Source organism: Mesoplodon bidens (genome assembly GCF_964165515.1).
Source record: "Mesoplodon bidens genome assembly, chromosome: 4".
NCBI classification, from domain to species: Eukaryota; Metazoa; Chordata; class Mammalia; order Artiodactyla; family Ziphiidae; genus Mesoplodon; species Mesoplodon bidens.
Genome location: NC_138160.1, coordinates 137,679,591 through 137,697,687, shown reverse-complemented (window position 1 = coordinate 137,697,687; position 18,097 = coordinate 137,679,591). Strand labels below are relative to the sequence as shown.

Sequence of the window (18,097 nt, the reverse complement as noted above, 5' to 3'; positions counted from 1 at the left end):
CCTGGGGCTGGGTCTCCAGTGCCACAGACGAGGCATGGGGAGGGCTAGATGGGACGGCACCATCACTATGGTCTCAAAGATGCTACTGACTCAGTGACAGTCGCCAGCTGACCTCCTGGGAGCTCCACCTGAAGTCTCAGGGATGGAAGAAGGTGTCCTAGATGTGGCTGGAGTTAAAAGGCAGCCAGGCATGCATCCTACTTCGGAAAGATTAGAACTCTGTGTTTGTTCCTCTGTCTTGTGGACCTGATGTTCCAGGTCAAAGGGAACTGGGAGCAAGTTTGGGCAGAGAGAAGGAAAATGCATCTGGGAATCCTTACAGGTTTCCCTTTGTTTGGGCAAAGTCACTAAATCCTAGCTCAGCCCCAAAACAATGCATGGCTCTGTTCCTGGCTCTAAACAATGCGAAGCTAAGAAGCTGCTTCCTCTGGGACCCATTGGCCTTGTCCTCTCTCAGCTCTGTGAGTCCAAGCAAGGCCAACAATGCCATAAGCAGTGCCGCCTGTTAAAATTAGAAGCAGCTCTCACATCTGGCTATGATTGAAAAGAAGCCAGGCACTGGAGCTTGCAAGAACCAGACAAAAAATAATTGAGGCAGTGACAGACGTCAGGCCTGATGCATGGAGTTCCAGCTCTCCTGCGTCACTCCAGTATCTCTTTGTCCCTCTCCAGGTGGCCCCCACTGCTGAGGAAAAGTGATGGATTTCCCAGTCTCCCTGGACTCCTACCAGCGAGTACGTCTTCCCAGCAGTCTCTCCTTCCTCACTCACCTCCTCCTCCTGCTTCAGCCCGGGGAGATGCACTCAGGTAACCTGTCTAATCTGCAGCCCAGACAGCCAGGACGTGAGCACCTCAGCTTCTGCCCACCCCTTCTGCAGGTGATCCCAGGGCTGAGATCTTGTAGCCTGGTACCAGGCTGTGCCAGGGGCTAAAATATAAGATTTCCATCCCAGTTGTTAAAGAGCCACCACCCCCAAACACCATCCAGCCCCACAGTGCTCCCCCACCATCCCTGCAGCCACCCACAGCTCCACAGCTCACAAGCATGGCAGAAGGCATAGCAGCAGGGTGCCAGGAGATTCTTATTGGTCTGTGCTTAGGCTGAACCAGTTGGAAAATATTTTTAACTCCTCTCCTGCATATAAGCCATAGCTTTTGAACGGCAGGGAGGATCCTAATCTTACCATCTCTCATGAAAGAAGCAACTAACAGAGAGTGTAAACTAGTTACGCAAATACAATTCCCTAATTCCCTGAGCTGGAAACCAGGGATACCAAGGTGACTAGGCACAGCCCAGATCCTCAGTCTTTCAAGGCAGGGGGACAGACATGACATACATGGCTGTCCAGCTGTGTGACCAGAGCTGCAAGAGAAATGTACCCAAGGATTTGGGAGCACAACTAAGAGACCAGTTTGTTTTTTCCAGAAAGCCATGAAGGGCCATAGAAAAGAGGTATTATTTGAGTAGAGCCTTGCAGGATGCACATTCTCCAGGAAGATGACAGATGGAGAGTAAACTGAGGCAGGCTGTGCCCAGAAGAGGGCCAAGCATCAGGCATGGGGGCAGGGACAGCTAGAGAGAACCTGGAGAGGGAAGCTGGTAGGGATGGTATCAGGGCTACACCCGGTGGGCAATAAGGGTTCTCAAATGGAGTGAAGAAAGGTGCCCCCATGCTATATGGGCAAAGTGAAGGATGGGAGAGATTCATAAAGGAAGAATTTAGGGTGGGATTAAGCTGAGCTTTTTTTTTTTTTTTTTTTTCTTTTTGCGGTATGCGGGCCTCTCACTCTTGTGGCCTCTCCCGTTGCGGAGCACAGGCTCCGGATGCGCAGGCCCAGCGGCCATGGCTCACGGGCCCAGCCGCTCCGCGGCATATGGGATCCTCCCAGACCGGGGCACGAACCCGTATCCCCTGCATCGGCAGGCGGACTCTCAACCACTGCGCCACCAGGGAGGCCCTAAGCTGAGCTTTGAACGAAGGGAAGGAGGTGTACAGAAGCCAGAAAAAAGAATGAAGTCATGCTGGGTAGAGAGGCACTGCAGCAGGAATAGCAACTCTCATGGAAATTGCAGAAAACAGGGAGTAGAGAAGCCATACCGAGACATCACTGCAGAGAACAATCAAATGAAAGATCCAGATAAATTAAAATCTTGAAAGCAGGGTTTGGCCTTAGATAGGAAAACCCATGAAACAAGGAGCACCCCTAGATTACTTTAATACCCTTTGTTATTACAGAAGCTGTCCATGTGCATTATAAAATGTTAGAAAATCAGACAAAGCAAAAATAAGAAAACATCCATTCCCACCAGGCAGAACTTATCACTATCAATAATTTGGTCTATTTCCCTTGAGATCTTTTATTCTGCACATTTATGCAAATATGTCAAATTTTTAATCAAATAAGAGGATAGTGTACATATGGTTTTGAAACTTGCTTTTTTTTTTGCCAAAGATTCCATTTAATTTAATTCCCTGGCCATATTTACATAACTGTCCCCAAAATAATATTTGCATTTGGTAGGTTCAAACCAGCTACCAGTCCAGCACCACACATTTGTATCTGGTTGTAATGTTCCTTGTGTATTTTTTAATGTGGCACACTCAACTTTTTCATGACAATTACTTGTTCAAGCAACCGGACCGGTCATCCTGTAGAGTGTCTCACCTTTGTCATTTGAATGGTTTACTGCAAAAAAAACATATTTGAGGAGTGCTGATTTGGGCCATTGTCTGGGTTCTCGTCCTAGAGGAGGTCAGAGTGGTAGGCCACGGGGAACCCATTCTGGCACACGTCGGGGATGAGGTGGAATTCTCGTGCCATCTGTCGCCGTACCGGGACGCCGAGCACATGGAGATCCGCTGGTTCCGGAGCCAGGCCTCAGACGTGGTGCACCTGTACCGGGAACGGCAGGAGTTCTATGGACAGCAGATGGCGCAGTTCCAGAACAGGACCAAGCTTGTCACGGACGAGATCGCTGATGGCAGCGTGACCCTGAGGCTCCACCCCGTGGTCCCCGACGACGAGGGTCCATACGGGTGCCGCTTCCTCTCCAGCGACTTCACTGGGGAAGCAGTCTGGGAGCTGGAGGTGGCAGGTGCGTGACCAGGTCAAGCCCCAACAGAGAGGAGAAAATGGTCCATTTGGAAACAGGTCAAGAGTAGATAGAAAAGAACAGAGAAAGGGAAAATATCTCTAATTTTTAAAAAAAAGTATTAAAAAGAAAGATTCATTAGAAAATGAACAAAAAAATGCACACAAAAAAGATACACAAATGGCCCTGAAACATAAGAAAAGATGATTACTTTTACTCATAGTGAGAAAAAGGCAAATTAAAGCTACAGAGATACAATTTTTTTACCCATCAGATTGGCAAACATTCAATATTTGGATCACACACTCTTGGTGGAGGTGTAGGGAAGCAGGCCCCCTCCTACCTATTTTTTTATATTAATTAATTAATTAATTAATTAATTTTTGGCTGCATTGGATCTTCCTTGCTGCGCGTGGGCTTTCTCTAGCTGCGGGGAGTGGGGGCTACTCTTCGTAGTGGTGTGCGGGCTTCTCATTGCAGTGGCTTCTCTTGTTGCGGAGCACGGGCTCTAGGCGCGCAGGCTTCAGTAGTTGTGGCACGTGGGCTTCAGTAGTTGTGGCATGCAAGCTCTAGAGCACAGACTCAGTAGTTGTGGTGCATGGGCTTAGTTGCTCCGCAACATGTGGGATCTTCCTGGACCAGGGCTCGAACCCGTGTCCCCTGAACTGGCAGGCGGATTCTTAACCACTGTGCCACCAGGGAAGTCCCCACCTACCTTCTTGATGGAGTTCAAAGTCCTGCAGCTCCAGGTCAGGGGGATTAGGCAATGGCTAACAGGACTGCCTGTGCATCTACCCTTTGAACAGCAATTCTACCTCTAGGAGTTGACCCTGAAGATACACCTCCCACAGCTCCAGTATGAAAAAAGGCATATGTATAAGTTTACATTGTACAACAGTGGAAACTCCCTAAATGTCCAAGCATGGATGCTGAGTGTGGTCTATCACACTATGCAGCTAAAAAAATGAGAAAGAGCTCTAAGCTGATATGAAGTGATTTATGTGATGTTTTTAAGAGAAAAAAGGAAGACGCAAAAGAGGTTCTATAGCATGTTAGCTTTTGTGTAAGAAAGGAGGAGAAACATGGCACAAAAGAAACAAGAAGGATAAACTAGAAGCTAATGAAATTGGTTACTTAAGGGAGGAGAGGGTGCAATGGGATGGAAAGGATGGAGAAATGCCTGGGTTTTTTTTTTTGGTGGTACGTGGGCCTCTCACTATTGTGGCCTCTCCCGCTGTGGAGCACAGGCTCCAGACGCACAGGCTCAGTGGCCATGGCTCACGGGCCCAGCCACTCTGCGGCATGTGGGATCTTCGCGGACCGGGGCACGAACCCGTGTCCCCTGCATCGGCAGGCGGACTCTCAACCACTGTGCCACCAGGGAAGCCCGCCTGGGGCTTTTTTGATCTACTGTTTTTTACAGTATTGATGTTTAAACCATCTTAATGTTTTGCATATTCAAAATATAAAGCTAGCTTACTTGGATAGAGAGATAAAGAAGTATATATAACAAAGCCACTTGAGTGCCAGTGGGATTCAAGAGAGAGAAAAGACAATCTATTGAAATTTGGGGTGGGATTACTCTTCATTCTAGGGGGACTGTCCCTTGCATTATATGACTAAATATCAGTAGCCCTTCCCTATTTTCAAATGCCCTTCAGAGGTAGTGCTGTCCCCACATGCCACCGGTGATTTAGCCTGTCATTTATAGTCCACTGGTGGAGGGCTGCAAGCCCACAAATGTGTTAAGCGCAGTCACAGTCATGATGCCTTATGGTGACTGCAGATGGTGAATGGTGGCATGAACTTCACATACAACTTCTGGGAAGGAGCCTGATCTTTCCCACTCTTCCTGCCTCTCTCAGGGCTGGGCTCGGACCCTCACATCTCCCTTGAGGGCTTCAAGCAGGGAGGCATTCAACTAAGGTGCAGCTCCAGTGGCTGGTACCCCAAGCCACAGTCTCAGTGGAGAGACCATCAGGGACGATGCCTGCCTCCAGAGACTGAAGTCATCATCAAGGATGCCCAAGGCCTGTTCAGTCTGGAAACCTCTGTGGTCGTCCAAGGGGGGGCCCACAGCAACGTGTCCTGCTCCATCCAGAACCCCCTCCTGGGCCAGAAGAAAGAGTTCGTGGTCCAGATAGCAGGTCAGTGGGTGCCAGCGCACCCTCATCTTCCTAGTCTTCAAGTTCTCCATGTCCATTATCCCAAACACCATCTATTAGGACACAATGGCCCTGGAGCCTGGCTGTGTATGGGGTGGGTTAAACCTGACACCTTGAAAGTCAGCCATAGTATCAGGAACCTAATGAGTGTACAACTGACAACCCAAACAGTAATTGGGGGAGGCCCCAGAAAGCCAACATTATGAACCAAAGACCAGGCACTAAAATCCAGAAACTCTAGTTATTAGAGGGCATCATGAGAGCCCATGTGTTCCTAATTTTATCCCTCAAACAATATTTATTGATCACCCACAATGGTCCCCAAACCCTTGGCCTCAGGTCCACATTCCAGCCGGGGAAACAGATACACAAAAGGGTAAATTACAGCACATGTTAGAAGATGTTATCTGAGACAGAGAAACATGAAGCAGGGAAGCATGCTAAGGCGGGGTGGAGTGTATATATGGATTTAAAAGTGGTGGATCAGGGAAGAAGACCAGTTAAGCCCTGAGTTCAAAGGAAGACCATTATCTAGGATCACAGTTTTATTGTGAGGCGCCCATTTGAAGGATTTAACGTTCATGGCTCTAATTGTTTTAAGTCTTGAGGATAAACCCAACCTATGGGCCATGTTTCACATGGTCCAAATCAATAGTTATATTATCATAACAGAAAGAAATCTCACCCTTATAAGCGATAACTTGTCCTCAGGTAAGAGGACTTGATAAGCACCATGTGTCACACATAGTTCACCCGAAATTTACCTGGTAATTGGGTAAGGAGTAACATCTGTGTTAGCTAATTGTCTTGCTCCAAAGGAGAAATAAGATATCTCTTATCTCTATGACAAGCATGTAATTACAACTTGGAGCCAGGTACCTAAGTGAAACTCCCAGCAGACCTGGAGATAAGGGTACTTTCTCCTTGATGTTTCCATTTCAAAGAGATGGCTCTAGCTCCTTAAGAAAAACATTCCTGGGTTTTAAAATTAGCAAGGGGCTTATTTACCTTTCAGAAAGATTTGTATACATCTTGAGGGGATAGAGAAAGAATCGACAAATTTTCTAAAGGAAATACTCTAAGAGAAGGGAAAGGGGAATCTCCCTCCATTTTTGCACCAGGGGAAATCCAGTTTTTAAATTTGTGTTTAACCTTGACAAAGGGTGTGGGTCACATGGATATCTGCAAGGAGGCCATTCAGGTAGAGGCCATTCAAGTGCAAAGGTCCTGAGATGGAAATGTGTGTAGCTCTCTGAGGAGCTGGAAAGATGCAGGAGAGGCTGGAGATTGCAGGTCAGGGAGGCACAGGACCCTGAGCTCTTTAACCCCTAAGTCAGTGCTTCAAAAACACCTGTGGTGAAGGACCAATCCTTTGTAGCTCAACACTTTTAACCAAGACAATAAAAATGCACTGCTAGAAAAATAAAATTAGAAACCGAAAGAACACATTATGCCTAATGAAATAAGCCAGACACAAAAGGACAAATATTGTATGATTCTCTTTATATGAGGTACCCAGAATAGTCAATTCATAGAGAGGGAAAGTAGAATAGATGTTACCAGGGGCTGGGGGTGTGGGGGGAATGGGGAGTTAGTGTTTAATGGGTATAGAGTCTCAGTTTGGGAAGATGAAAAAAGTTCTGGTGGTGATGGTTGCACAACAATGTTAATATACTTAATGCTGCTGACCTATAAGCTTAAAATGGTTAAGATAGTAAATTTTATGTTGTGTATATTTTACTATGATAAAAAAGTTAAAGACCACTGAGATAAAAGCACCAATTTCTTATTATCTTCAACAGACACAAAATTATTCTATTAAATTGCCACAAGAGTTACTAAAGGGTTGCTCTCTATCTTGCATTCATTTCTTTACTGTCCAGCCACTGTCCTTGCGAACCCTGCGCCACATTCTGCCTCTGGGCAGATCCTCCCTAGGACGCCTGGAGAGGGAAGAGAAGAAGTGTCAGTCAGCCCCACAAAGCTTTGCTAACAGTTCTTCCAAAGGTGTGATGAGAAGTAGAAGCCAGGTGTTTGCAAGAAGCGGGAGATGACGTGTGGATTCGTCAGAGTGGTAGAGGGCAGTTATTAACTGGGTTTCAGGTATCAACACCTTGGACTGTCATGCCCTTAGATGTAAAGCAAGAGTAGGAAAAAGTAGAGGGAGGTCAGGGCTGTGGTCACAGAGGTTCTAAGCTGGAGGGCTGGGCAGAGCCCATCAGCGCCTTCCTTTCCCATCCTTCAGTTTACAGTGTCTTCCTCTGCGCTGAGCAAGTTCAAGTTCGCCGCTGGTCCTCTGATGCCACCTCTCTCTAGAGCACTGCAGACTGGTTCTCAGGCCCGTTTTACAGAGGGCTATGCTGGGGCCCAGGAAGCGGCAACCAGGCACTGGGAGGGTTTTCCGGCACGCAGTGTCTAGACTAGCCTTCTCACTTAATGTTTAGCGAAAACCAAATCGAGACAACTCCATGTGGGGTGTTTTCCAGACGTATTTTTACCCGGAACCTCTCCCTGGAAGAGAGCTTTCCTCGGGACTCTGATGGGACCGCTGATCCTCCTGGCTCTCCTCCCGACGCTGGCGCTGTACTTCTTCCGGAAGCAACGGAGGTCCCAAGGTACCAGGCAGGCTGGGGGCTGCCCTCCTGGAGGTGGCTTTTGCCCAGTGGTGGAGGCGGCCATAGCGGGGCACTGCTGAGGGGCCATCCTGCGGAGGCAGGGCTGGCATGGGTCGTGGAAACAGGCAGGGGAGCGCGCACGCTCACGTCTCCTCCCCTTTTTTCTTCCTTGCAGAAAAGCTGAAGAAGCAGGCGGAGAAGGACAAAGGTAAGCAGAGGGAAAGACGCGCTCTTCGCGCGCATCCCTGACTCGCAGAAGTGGGGACGCTGGGTGAAGAAGACGAGTAGGTCACAGCGCGGGGGTTAGGAGAGGGCAGAGATGGGGGTGGGCGGGGGCGTGGCAGAGGTTTTCTTCCACTTCTCCTGCCTCGGAGCCTGCGCCTCCCTCGAGTCCAGCTCAAACTGGTTCTCCAGAGCACATAGGGTTCCAAGTCTGTGCATTTTGGAGATGCAAGGCCTCAGTGATCCATGGAGATTTTCCTCTTTTCTTCGTTTTCTTTCCCCAGGGAAACTCACAGAAGAGCTGGGTAAGTTCTGGGTGCCATGCCCACAGTGCTGGCTGTGGGCTAGGGGGTTAACCCCGGTGCACGGTGGAAGCAGGGGTTCAGTGATTTTAGGCGCCCTTTGGAGAGCAATGGATGGCAGCGCTCTCATTCGAAATCCATCCCTCTAAGCCTCCCGCCTTGACCCTCCGAAACCGATTTGTGTGCACCTGCCAAGGAAACCTGACCTAAGACCCTCTGGAAAGACTGCCAGGCCCTCTCCTGCAAAGTGTACAATTCAGTTACAATTCCACTGAAAAAGGTCTACTCCCTCTGGTTCATCTTCCTAGGACAACCTCTTTTTAATGCAAATGTCACTGGGAAGGAAGCCATCTTTAATTTGCACCAAAGGGAAAGCAATTTATCAAATCCACTTTTCTTCCCAGGGGGACTCAGCACCTTGAAACCGTGTTGGGGGAGGAGGGAAGAGTGAATCCAAAGGAAGAGGGGATAGAGGAGAGGGGAAGGCCACCATGGGTGGGGGAAGACCTTGAGAACCACCTTGTCTGCCCCAGTAAAACACCAGACAAAATAGTAAAGTTGAAGCTTGTCTTGCAGTCTACCTAGTCATGGAGGGGAAAACAAACAAACAAAAAAGGCAATCAACCAAACAACAAAAAGAGCCACAATAAGTCATTAACATCATAGGCCGAATTAGTGTATATTGTTGCCTTTCCCAGTCTTACTCTTAAAAAAGGACAAAGATTAGAGAAATCAGAGGAATGCGTTTCTAGTGGCAAAATATCAGAGTTTTGGTATCTGGCCTGGGGAAATAATTGAGTGTGATGTCCTCCTAGTTCTTTAAATAATGTACCCAGTAAGTGACCCTGAGGCTCCTGCAGGGTGTGCTCAGTGCCTGGACTTACACAGGACTTCCTCCCCAGGAAAAGCTTGTGTTACAGGGCAAGTGAGCAGTAGCCTCTCCAAACCAGACCAGAAACCTTGAAAGAGCAGTATCAAGAGCAGTTTTCCCTTCCCAGCGCTGTGCAGATTTCTGCCTTAGAGCAAAGAATAGGATGAGGTGTAAGAATCCTGCAGATGAGTGATGCAGCATCTAGGATGGGGTCAGGGTGAGCAGCGGTTTAAGACTAAGAAACCTCTTCCCAGTGGCCTAACTGCCTTGGGAAGGTGGTTCCACTCATCCAAAGGCTGATGTTTTCTCTGTGTGTTCTGCTTACAGGGAAACTTCAAGCGGAGCTGGGTAAGTGACCCCCCCACTTAGAACCATTTCTTGTTGTCCACCTTGTAGCATCTGGTTATCCGTGTATGTTCTTCTTATCTCCCAACCAGGTGTGATGGCCAGGCTGGAACTCTGCTGGCTGTGTGGGTGGCAGGAGAAAGGGGAGAGGAGCAGGGGTGGGTGCAAAGTTTGATGTGTGAACAAGGAAGCTGCAGGGACCTGGTGTTCTAATTCTGTTTTTCCTTGGCTGCTTCAGACTGGAGAAGGGCTGAAGGCCAGGCTGGTGAGTGAAGCCCGTTTTCCTCCCACTGTCCACGTCACATCTCAGCATCCCAGTCACCTGCTCTGACTAACCAACTATGCTTCATTCTGGTTTATTCCATAGCTACACACATGTATTAATCTGTGTTGCTTGGTACAGGTTATATTTGAGTTTTACTTTTATATTTATTTTTATATTGTCCTGAAGTGTAAGCATATGGTAAATCATTGGTGCCAATCCTGGTTGCACATCAGAATCACCTAGATTCCTGGTGTCCCCCCTCAAAGACCATCACTCCTGGTGAGAGTTACCTTATATGTAAATATAAGGCATGTTACCTTATATGTAATAATTTCTCCTTGTACCTTCCTCCATTTTCCCCTGTAAAACAAACAGTCTAATGTGTATCTTTATTTTGTATGTATTCTTGCAAGAGGTGAATTTCTGTTTTGGGCACGTGCGTGCACTTCAGTTTCTGTAAAGACATTTACAGTCTCATGCTGCTCCTTGCTTTTCTCACTCATTGCTGTGTTTTAATATCCATCCCTGCTGCTGCATGTAAATCTAGTCTGTATCTCCTTGCTGCAGGGCACTCCATTGGAGCTAGCCACCCACCTGGAGTAGACATCCAGCCTGCTTCTAACTCTATACACCACAAACAATGCTGAATAAATATCTGAAAACGTGTTGCCTTCTGGCTGTGTGTGGAGGTTTCTCTGGGATGTATACCCAAGAGGGGAACTGCTGGCCCATGGGGGATGTGTCACTAAGTGGGATAGAAGGATCTCCTGAAGGTAGCACCATCATCCTTCACGCAGTGCATGGAGGCTCCATGTGCCCACATCCCGTGTGAGCCATCTTTCTAAGTTTACCAGTCAATGGGGATAAGTAATTGTTCTTTTGGTTTGCACTCCTCTGGACACTAAGAAGTTTGAGCATCTCTTTATATGCTAGCTGGCTTTTTGGGCTTCCTCTTCTGAAAATTGACAGTGTTCCTGTCCTTTGCCTATTTTCCATATGGCATTGCTAGCTTTTTCTTGTTGATTCACAAGACAGGGCTGGTGTCAGTGCTGGAGAATGGAGCCTTTTGGTTTGCAGGCATCCTTCATGCAATATTATTATTATAGAATATGATATATACACATAGGATATTAATCCCTCATTGTTATTATACATTGTGAATTCCTTCTTCTCTTCTGTCACCTGCTATTAGCTTTGTCCAGTGGTGCCCCTTATTGAAAAGAAATAACCAGGGCTTCCCTGGTGGTGCAGTGGCTGAGAGTCTGCCTGCCGATGCAGGGGATGCGGGTTCGTGTCCCGGTCCGGGAAGATCCCACGTGCTGCGGAGCGGCTGGGCCTGTGAGCCATGGCCTCTGGACCTGCGCGTCCGGAGCCTGTGCTCCGCAGCGGGAGAGGCCACAATAGTGAGAGGCCCGCGTACCGCAAAAAAAAAAAAAAAAAAAGAAAGAAAAGAAAAAAAATAACCAATTTTGATAAAAGCTAATTCATCACATTTTTACCTTAATGGCATGTGTTTTTGAAGTTTTGTTGAAGAAGATCTTCCTTACATTTAGGTCACAAAGACAGTCTCTTACATTTTCTTCTATTCACTGTATATGTGTTATGTGCAGGTTTTTAATACATCTGAAATTCACCATTTTATGTGGTATTAGACAAGAATCCAGCAATTTTTCTCCGAATTAAGAGTCAGTTTTCCCAATGCCACCTACTACACCATCCATGATTTCCCCATTGATTTGGGTATCACCTTTAGTGCATATTCAGTTCCCATGTCTTCATGGGTCTGTCTTTTGGTCACATATTACTTTGGCTTTTAAAGTACCTGAAAGCGCAAGTCCTCCTCCATTTCCCCTTCCTTTTTAAAGTTAACGGACCTTTTTAAAATATAAATTTTAGGATACATTTATGAAGTTTCTAAAAAAGTCCAAAAGTAGTTTTACATGGGATTGCTTTGAATTTATAGATAAATTTAGGGAGAATTGACACCTTTATCGAATTGAGTTATTCTATGCAAGAGTTCTATATTTTTAAAGATCTACTGGTTATTCTGTTGCAAAATCAGGGTTGCAAGGCCTTGCTGTAAATTTATGGAGCTCTGAAAATGTCTTCTATTGCTTTTGCATTTTGTGACTAAGGTGCTCTCTTTGTTGTAAAATAGAAGAAGATAAAACAAAACAGAAATCCACACAGAATGGCTCATGGTAAGAAAGAGGGCAAGACAGGGTGTCCAGAGGATGTCTCAGGACAGGAGCCAAGCTCAGCTGGGCCTCCTGGAGACTAAGCCAGTCAGAGATTGAGGCTTCATTTCCATCCTTTAAGGTATCCCAGTTGCTTGTATTGGTTCTCTTTGCCCACATACTCTGTCATCCCACTGTTCCCAGCACAACTTCAGCCTGTACACAGCTTTGGTACAAGCCAGCACTGACACCAGCCCCCCACCCAATCCCAAATTCCCGGGAAGATGCCGTGGTGGACCCAGGCCAGTCTGGATCCAAGCCAGCTATCATGGTGGGAATGAGGTTACTTAGTTTGTAGGCATCCCTTTTGCATCTTGAGCCTCCCTCAAGGTTCTAGGGTTACTGACTCAGATCTCTGATCCTCTTTTTCCCCTCTGTTTGGTTTCAGAGTGGAGAGCAGCCCAACAACATGCAGGTAGCTGAAGCCAAGGAACTGTGCCTTGTGAATTAGGCTGGCTGGATCTTAAGTAGAAGGGAGGTATCCAGAACTGAGATTAGAGGAAGGGTCTGTCCAGGAGCCAAGTATGGAGCCCACATACAGACACACAAGCTCACGTATAAAACACATAATATGACACATAGGCCTGCACACATACATGCTCGCATGCATTAATGTGATTGCACTCACACATGCACATGTTTGTGTGCACACACATGCTCCCACACGCACATAGCTTTCTGGGTTTTACTAGCTTTGTTTCCATCTGGCAGAAAGGTTGCTACTGGGGCCTCTTTGCAGGAGAGAATACAGAGTTTGTAAGGAACCTCCCACATCGTCTGACAGAGGGTTCCTATCCATCAAATAGGTGTGGGTTTTTTTTGGGGGGATGGGGTGTTAGAGTGCAGGGTACTGGACTAGATGACCTCAGAGGTCCCCTACAGTTTTAAAATCCTAAAATTGCTGTAAAAGAGTCCCAGAGCTCACTAGTGATTTCATGGTCACACAGGGTGGTGAAAGCAGCCGGGACAGAATCAGCCCTAAGCTCCTTCCCGTTGATCAGGTCTTGGGGAAAGTGAGCCCACCTCTAGCCCCACAAACCTACCTCATTTGCTCTCTCTGCTCTGCATGGCACCATGGAATTCAAGAACCTTCCGGTTCAGGGTTCAGGAAAGAAATGGGATTCCTCTAATCACTTTCAAAAACTAGGAAGTGACTTTCATGCCCCTTCAGTATCAGGGTGGTGGGAAGGGGGTTGCAGGAGACGGGGTGACTATTCCACTGATTGGTCCATCAGGATAACTAGAGGGTTTGCCTGTCGGGGGAGGGGACAGGTGTGGGAGTAGGGGCAGAACCGTCCTTCACCTGCACTAAACATATGCCTCTGCGCAGTGGATGTGACCCTGGATCCTGGCTCCGCCCACCCCAGCCTGGAGGTCTCCGAGGATGGCAAGAGCGTGTCCTCCCGCAGGATGGCGCCAGACTCAGCGGCCGCTGACCCGCAGCGGTCCTCCGAGCAGATGTGCGTTCTAAGCCGGGAGCGCTTCTCCACGGGCCGCCACTACTGGGAGGTGCACGTGGGCCGCCGCAGCCGCTGGTTCCTAGGGGCGTGCCTGGCAGCGGTGCCGCGCGCAGGGCAGGCGCGCCTGAGCCCGGCGGGTGGCTACTGGGTGATGGGGCTGTGGAACGGCTGCGAGTACTTCGTGCTGGACCCGCACCGCGTCGCGCTCACCATGCGCGTGCCACCCCGGTGCGTGGGCATCTTTCTGGACTGCGAGGCGGGAAAGCTGTCCTTCTTCAATGTATCCAATGGCTCCCACATCTTCACCTTCACGGACACCTTCTCTGGGACACTCTGCGCGTATTTCAGGCCTAGAGCCCATGACGGAAGCGAACACCCAGATCCACTTACCATCTGCCCATTGCCAGTTAGAGAGAAACGCGTCCCCGAAGAGGAGGACAATGACACCTGGTTACAACCCTATGAGCCCTCGGACCCCGCCCTGGCCATGTGATGAGGCGCCCTCGTGGCCACAGGACTGGGTCCTGGGCGGCTTCCTGGATACCCAGTCAGTGCTTTGCTCTGCCGCTTCCTCTAGACGGAACAAATACACCGACCCCAGTGTATGAACCAAAACGCAAGCAAAGGCTTAAAAGGCTCAGTATAGCAGAAATGGGAAAAACGGAGACCTTTGCCTATGTATCAATAGATGTGTATGTGTACATGTATGAATATGATTTTCTTTGAAAAAAAAAAGGCAATTCCAAAGCTTATTTGTGCATGTTGTAGGCTTGAGCTGATGAGTAGAAATATATTCATGTTGCTGCTAGTCAGGGTGTTCACTGTGGAAGACATGAAAGAAACTGGAATGGGGGGAAAAGAGAAACTTCACTGGATAAAATTAGAGGTATCAGTTAACTTGTGTATTTTAATAGTTTTGTATATATTTTCTAGCTCTAGAAAGATCTAGAAACAATGACACTTCATAAGCAATGAGTTCACTTAAGGCTCAGATCCTAGTTTTCACTGTCAATTCCCACTAAAATGAACTTGGAGAAATGATGGGTTCCAGGGCTGGAGCAGAGAAAGTACAGGTAAATCTGGAACATCTTTTGCTGTAATGTACAAACATGCTCAAAAACTGACGGGGGGCTTCCCTGGTGGCACAGTGGTTAAGAATCCGCCTGCCAATGCAGGGGACACAGGTTTGAGCCCTGGTCCGGGAAGATCCCACGTGTCGCGGGGCAACTAAGCTCGTGTGCCACAACTACTGAGCCTGCGCTCTAGAGCCCACGAGCCACAACTACTGAAGCCCACGTGCCTAGAGCCCGTGCTCCACAACAAGAGAAGCCACCACAATGAGAAGCCCGCGCACCGCAACAAAGAGTAGACCCCACTCACCGCAACTAGAGAAAGCCCACACACAGCACCGAAGACCCATTGCAGCCAAAAGTAAATAAATAAAAATTTTTTAAATGTCAAAACACTGATGGGAACATAACAAAAAGATATAGGAGCTAGGTCGAAGAGGCTCCACTGACCAATCATGGGACAATTTGCACATTAAAATGGATAATGACAAGAATTGCTCAACAAGGGGTTGATCAAAGAAAAAAGTTCACTAAGTGTGCTGTCTCTTCAGCCAGAGAGAAGAAATACAAAAACAACAACAAACGAAAAACAGAAGCAAAAGGAGAGAATGAAAGAATAATTGTGAACTCATGGTTTTTACTATGTAATAGATGAAACACACATATGATATATAGATGGATAGATAGATCAGATAGATAGATGAGAGATAGAGAGGTAGTGTGTGCACATACATATAGTTCCTAGCTCTGTCTGCTTTGAGGGCTTAGAAACAATAACACCCCTGTACCATTGAGCACACCTTGCACCCAGAACTTAGTTTTTAGTACTATTTACCACTGAAAGGAACCAAGGCTCCTTGGAGAAATGGTGGACTCCAGGGCTGGGGCAGGGAAAATATAAGAAGGGTGTGATGTTCTGATTTATACTAGGAAATATTTATTTGGTCTTCAACCTAGATTTTAGAACAGAGCTCTTAAACTCTTGGAATTTCTAAGTGATAAGAGTGATAAGGGTGTCTTTCGATATTCATGACAAGCCCCTTTCAACCACACCCGATAATGAGATAACTTTTGGAAAGCCAGTAAGGATGGGGCTGGTTGCCAGGGGAACCAACTGTGTGACCAGAGGGTTGGAACTAACCCCCGCCCACGCACCCCCCTCCACCGCTGGGAGGGGAAAGGGGCTGGAGATTGAGTTCAGTCATCAAGGGCCAATGATTTAACCAGGCATGCCTATGTGATGAAGCCTTTTTATAAAACCCCAAAAGGACTGGTTTCAGGTTGGTGAACACTTGGAGATGCAGGGAGAGAGGTGCTCAGAGAGAGCAAGGAAGCTCTGTGCCACTTCCCACATACCTTCCTCTATGCATCTATTCCATCTGATTCCTGAGCTATATCCTTTTATAATAAACCTGTAATCTAGTTAGTAAACTCTTCCTGAGTTCTGTGAGCTGCTCTAGCAAATTAACAGAACCCAAGGCAGGGGTCTTGGGAATCTCCAATTTATGGTGGGTGGGACAGAAACACAGGCAACCTGGATTTGTAATCGGTGTGAGAAGGGTGGGGGGAGTCTTATAGGACTGAGCTTTTAACCTGTGGGATCTGACACTATCTCTAGGTAAATAGTGTCAGAATTGATTTAATAGCTTGAGGATGTTGAAGAAACACATAGCAGAATGGGTCTAAACCATCTTTTACCAGAATGCAAAGAAGTCCTCAAAGAATAGTGGGGAGATGTCAAATGGACAGAAAAGCCCGCTTGAAGGGACTCCCAATAGCCAAATTTGAACATCAAAATAATTAATAGAAGTTACAGACTGAGAAAAATGGAATCCAAGATTATGTATATCTGTACTGATATACATAAATGAACAAATAAATGGGGGAGAAGAGAAAACTTTACCCTACAATAGAAGTCTCAAAGTATCTCAACATAAAATACTAATTATTTTAGAAGTACAAAACACTTACCAACTTTGCAGTGGAGGAGACTGGCAGATGCCACCTCAACCAAGTGACAAGTTAACATCACCAAATACAACATAAATTCACACGATGTGCCTTCTGATACAGTACAGTGAGAAGAATACAGCAGCATCACTTTTGAGGTATTCTTGCCCCCAAAATTCATAGATCAGGAGGAAACATCAGACAAACTGGCTGATACTCTTCAACAATGTCAAGGTCATAGAAAAGATAAAGCAAGGGCTTCCCTGGTGGTTCAGTGGTTGAGAGTCTGCCTGCCGATGCAGGGGACACAGGTTCGTGCCCCAGTCCGGGAAGATGCCACATGCCACGGAACGGCTGGGCCCGTGAGCCATGGCCGCTGGGCTTGTGCGTCCGGAGCCTGTGCTCCACATCGGAAGAGGCCACAACAGTGAGAGGCCCACATACAGCAAAAAAAAAAAAAAAAAAAAGATAAAGCAAGACTAAGGAATTGCCTCAGATTGAAGGAGACTAAAGAGACATGACAACTAAATGCAACAGGTGACTCTGAGTGGGATCCCAGACCTATACAAGACACTATTTCGAGAAGAAGAGACATTTTGAAAAAATGGTTATGGATCAGGGACTTCCCTGGCAGTCCAATGGTTAAGACTTCGCCACCTTCCAATGCAGGGAGTGTGGGTTCAATCCCTGGTCAGCAAGCTAAGATCCCACATGCCTCGTGGCCAAAAAAAATAATAAAACAGAAGCAATATTGTAACAAATTCAATAAAAAGACTTTAAAAATGGTCCACAACCAAAAAAATCTTTTAAAAAAATGGTTATGGATCAGCTAGTAATGTTGGATAGATATTCATTTCCTGATTTTGATCTAGGAGAATGTCCTTATTTTAAGAAAATATACACTTCTGTATTAAGGAATAATAGAACATAATTATTTCCAAATGGTTTATTTAAAAATATGGTAATATAGAGGGAGTGATAAAGTAATGCAGTGGTGTCTGATAAATATTTAAAAATTGACTTTCTGGGGAAAAAAATCTGTAACATTTTTTGACTCACACTGTGGCTGATTTCAAGCTGCTGATGTGACTTCTTTGGTGAAGTTGGGAAGAGATGCCCTCGATCAGCTCTCATGAGACACCAGCTCCAGCCCATCACTGAGTTTATACAATTTCACGTAAGGCATTTGGTCACCTCCTGTGGCTTCTCTAACAAATCAAACATTTTTGAGCTTATGAAAATATGCTCGGCCACCTGTTATAATACAATTATAGCCTTATTTACATACCATGAATGGTATTCAGAGAAAGGAAGGGGTTTTTTAAATTTATTTATTTTTATATTTATTTTTGGCTGTGTTGGGTCTTCCTTTCTGTGCGAGGGCTTTCTCTAGTTGTGGCAAGCGGGGGCCACTCTTCATCGCGGTGTGCGGGGCTCTTCACTATCACGGCCTCTCTTGTTGCGGAGCACAGGCTCCAGACGCGCAGGCTCAGCAGTTGTG

At 46.8% G+C, this 18,097-nt stretch overlaps 1 protein-coding gene across 1 annotated transcript; it reads left to right on the top strand.

Annotated features, from left to right (window-relative positions):
- Positions 1-695: 695 nt before the first annotated feature.
- BTNL9 (butyrophilin like 9) lies at positions 696-14,069 on the top strand (the record flags this gene model as incomplete). The annotated part of the gene is made up of 10 exons (XM_081230682.1): positions 696-807; positions 2,750-3,097; positions 4,960-5,241; positions 7,746-7,874; positions 8,050-8,082; positions 8,381-8,401; positions 9,597-9,617; positions 9,853-9,879; positions 12,505-12,531; positions 13,447-14,069. The coding sequence occupies exons 1-10, from the start codon at positions 699-701 to the stop codon at positions 14,067-14,069; spliced, it is 1,620 nt and encodes a 539-aa protein (XP_081086808.1). The 5' UTR covers positions 696-698.
- Positions 14,070-18,097: the final 4,028 nt, after the last annotated feature.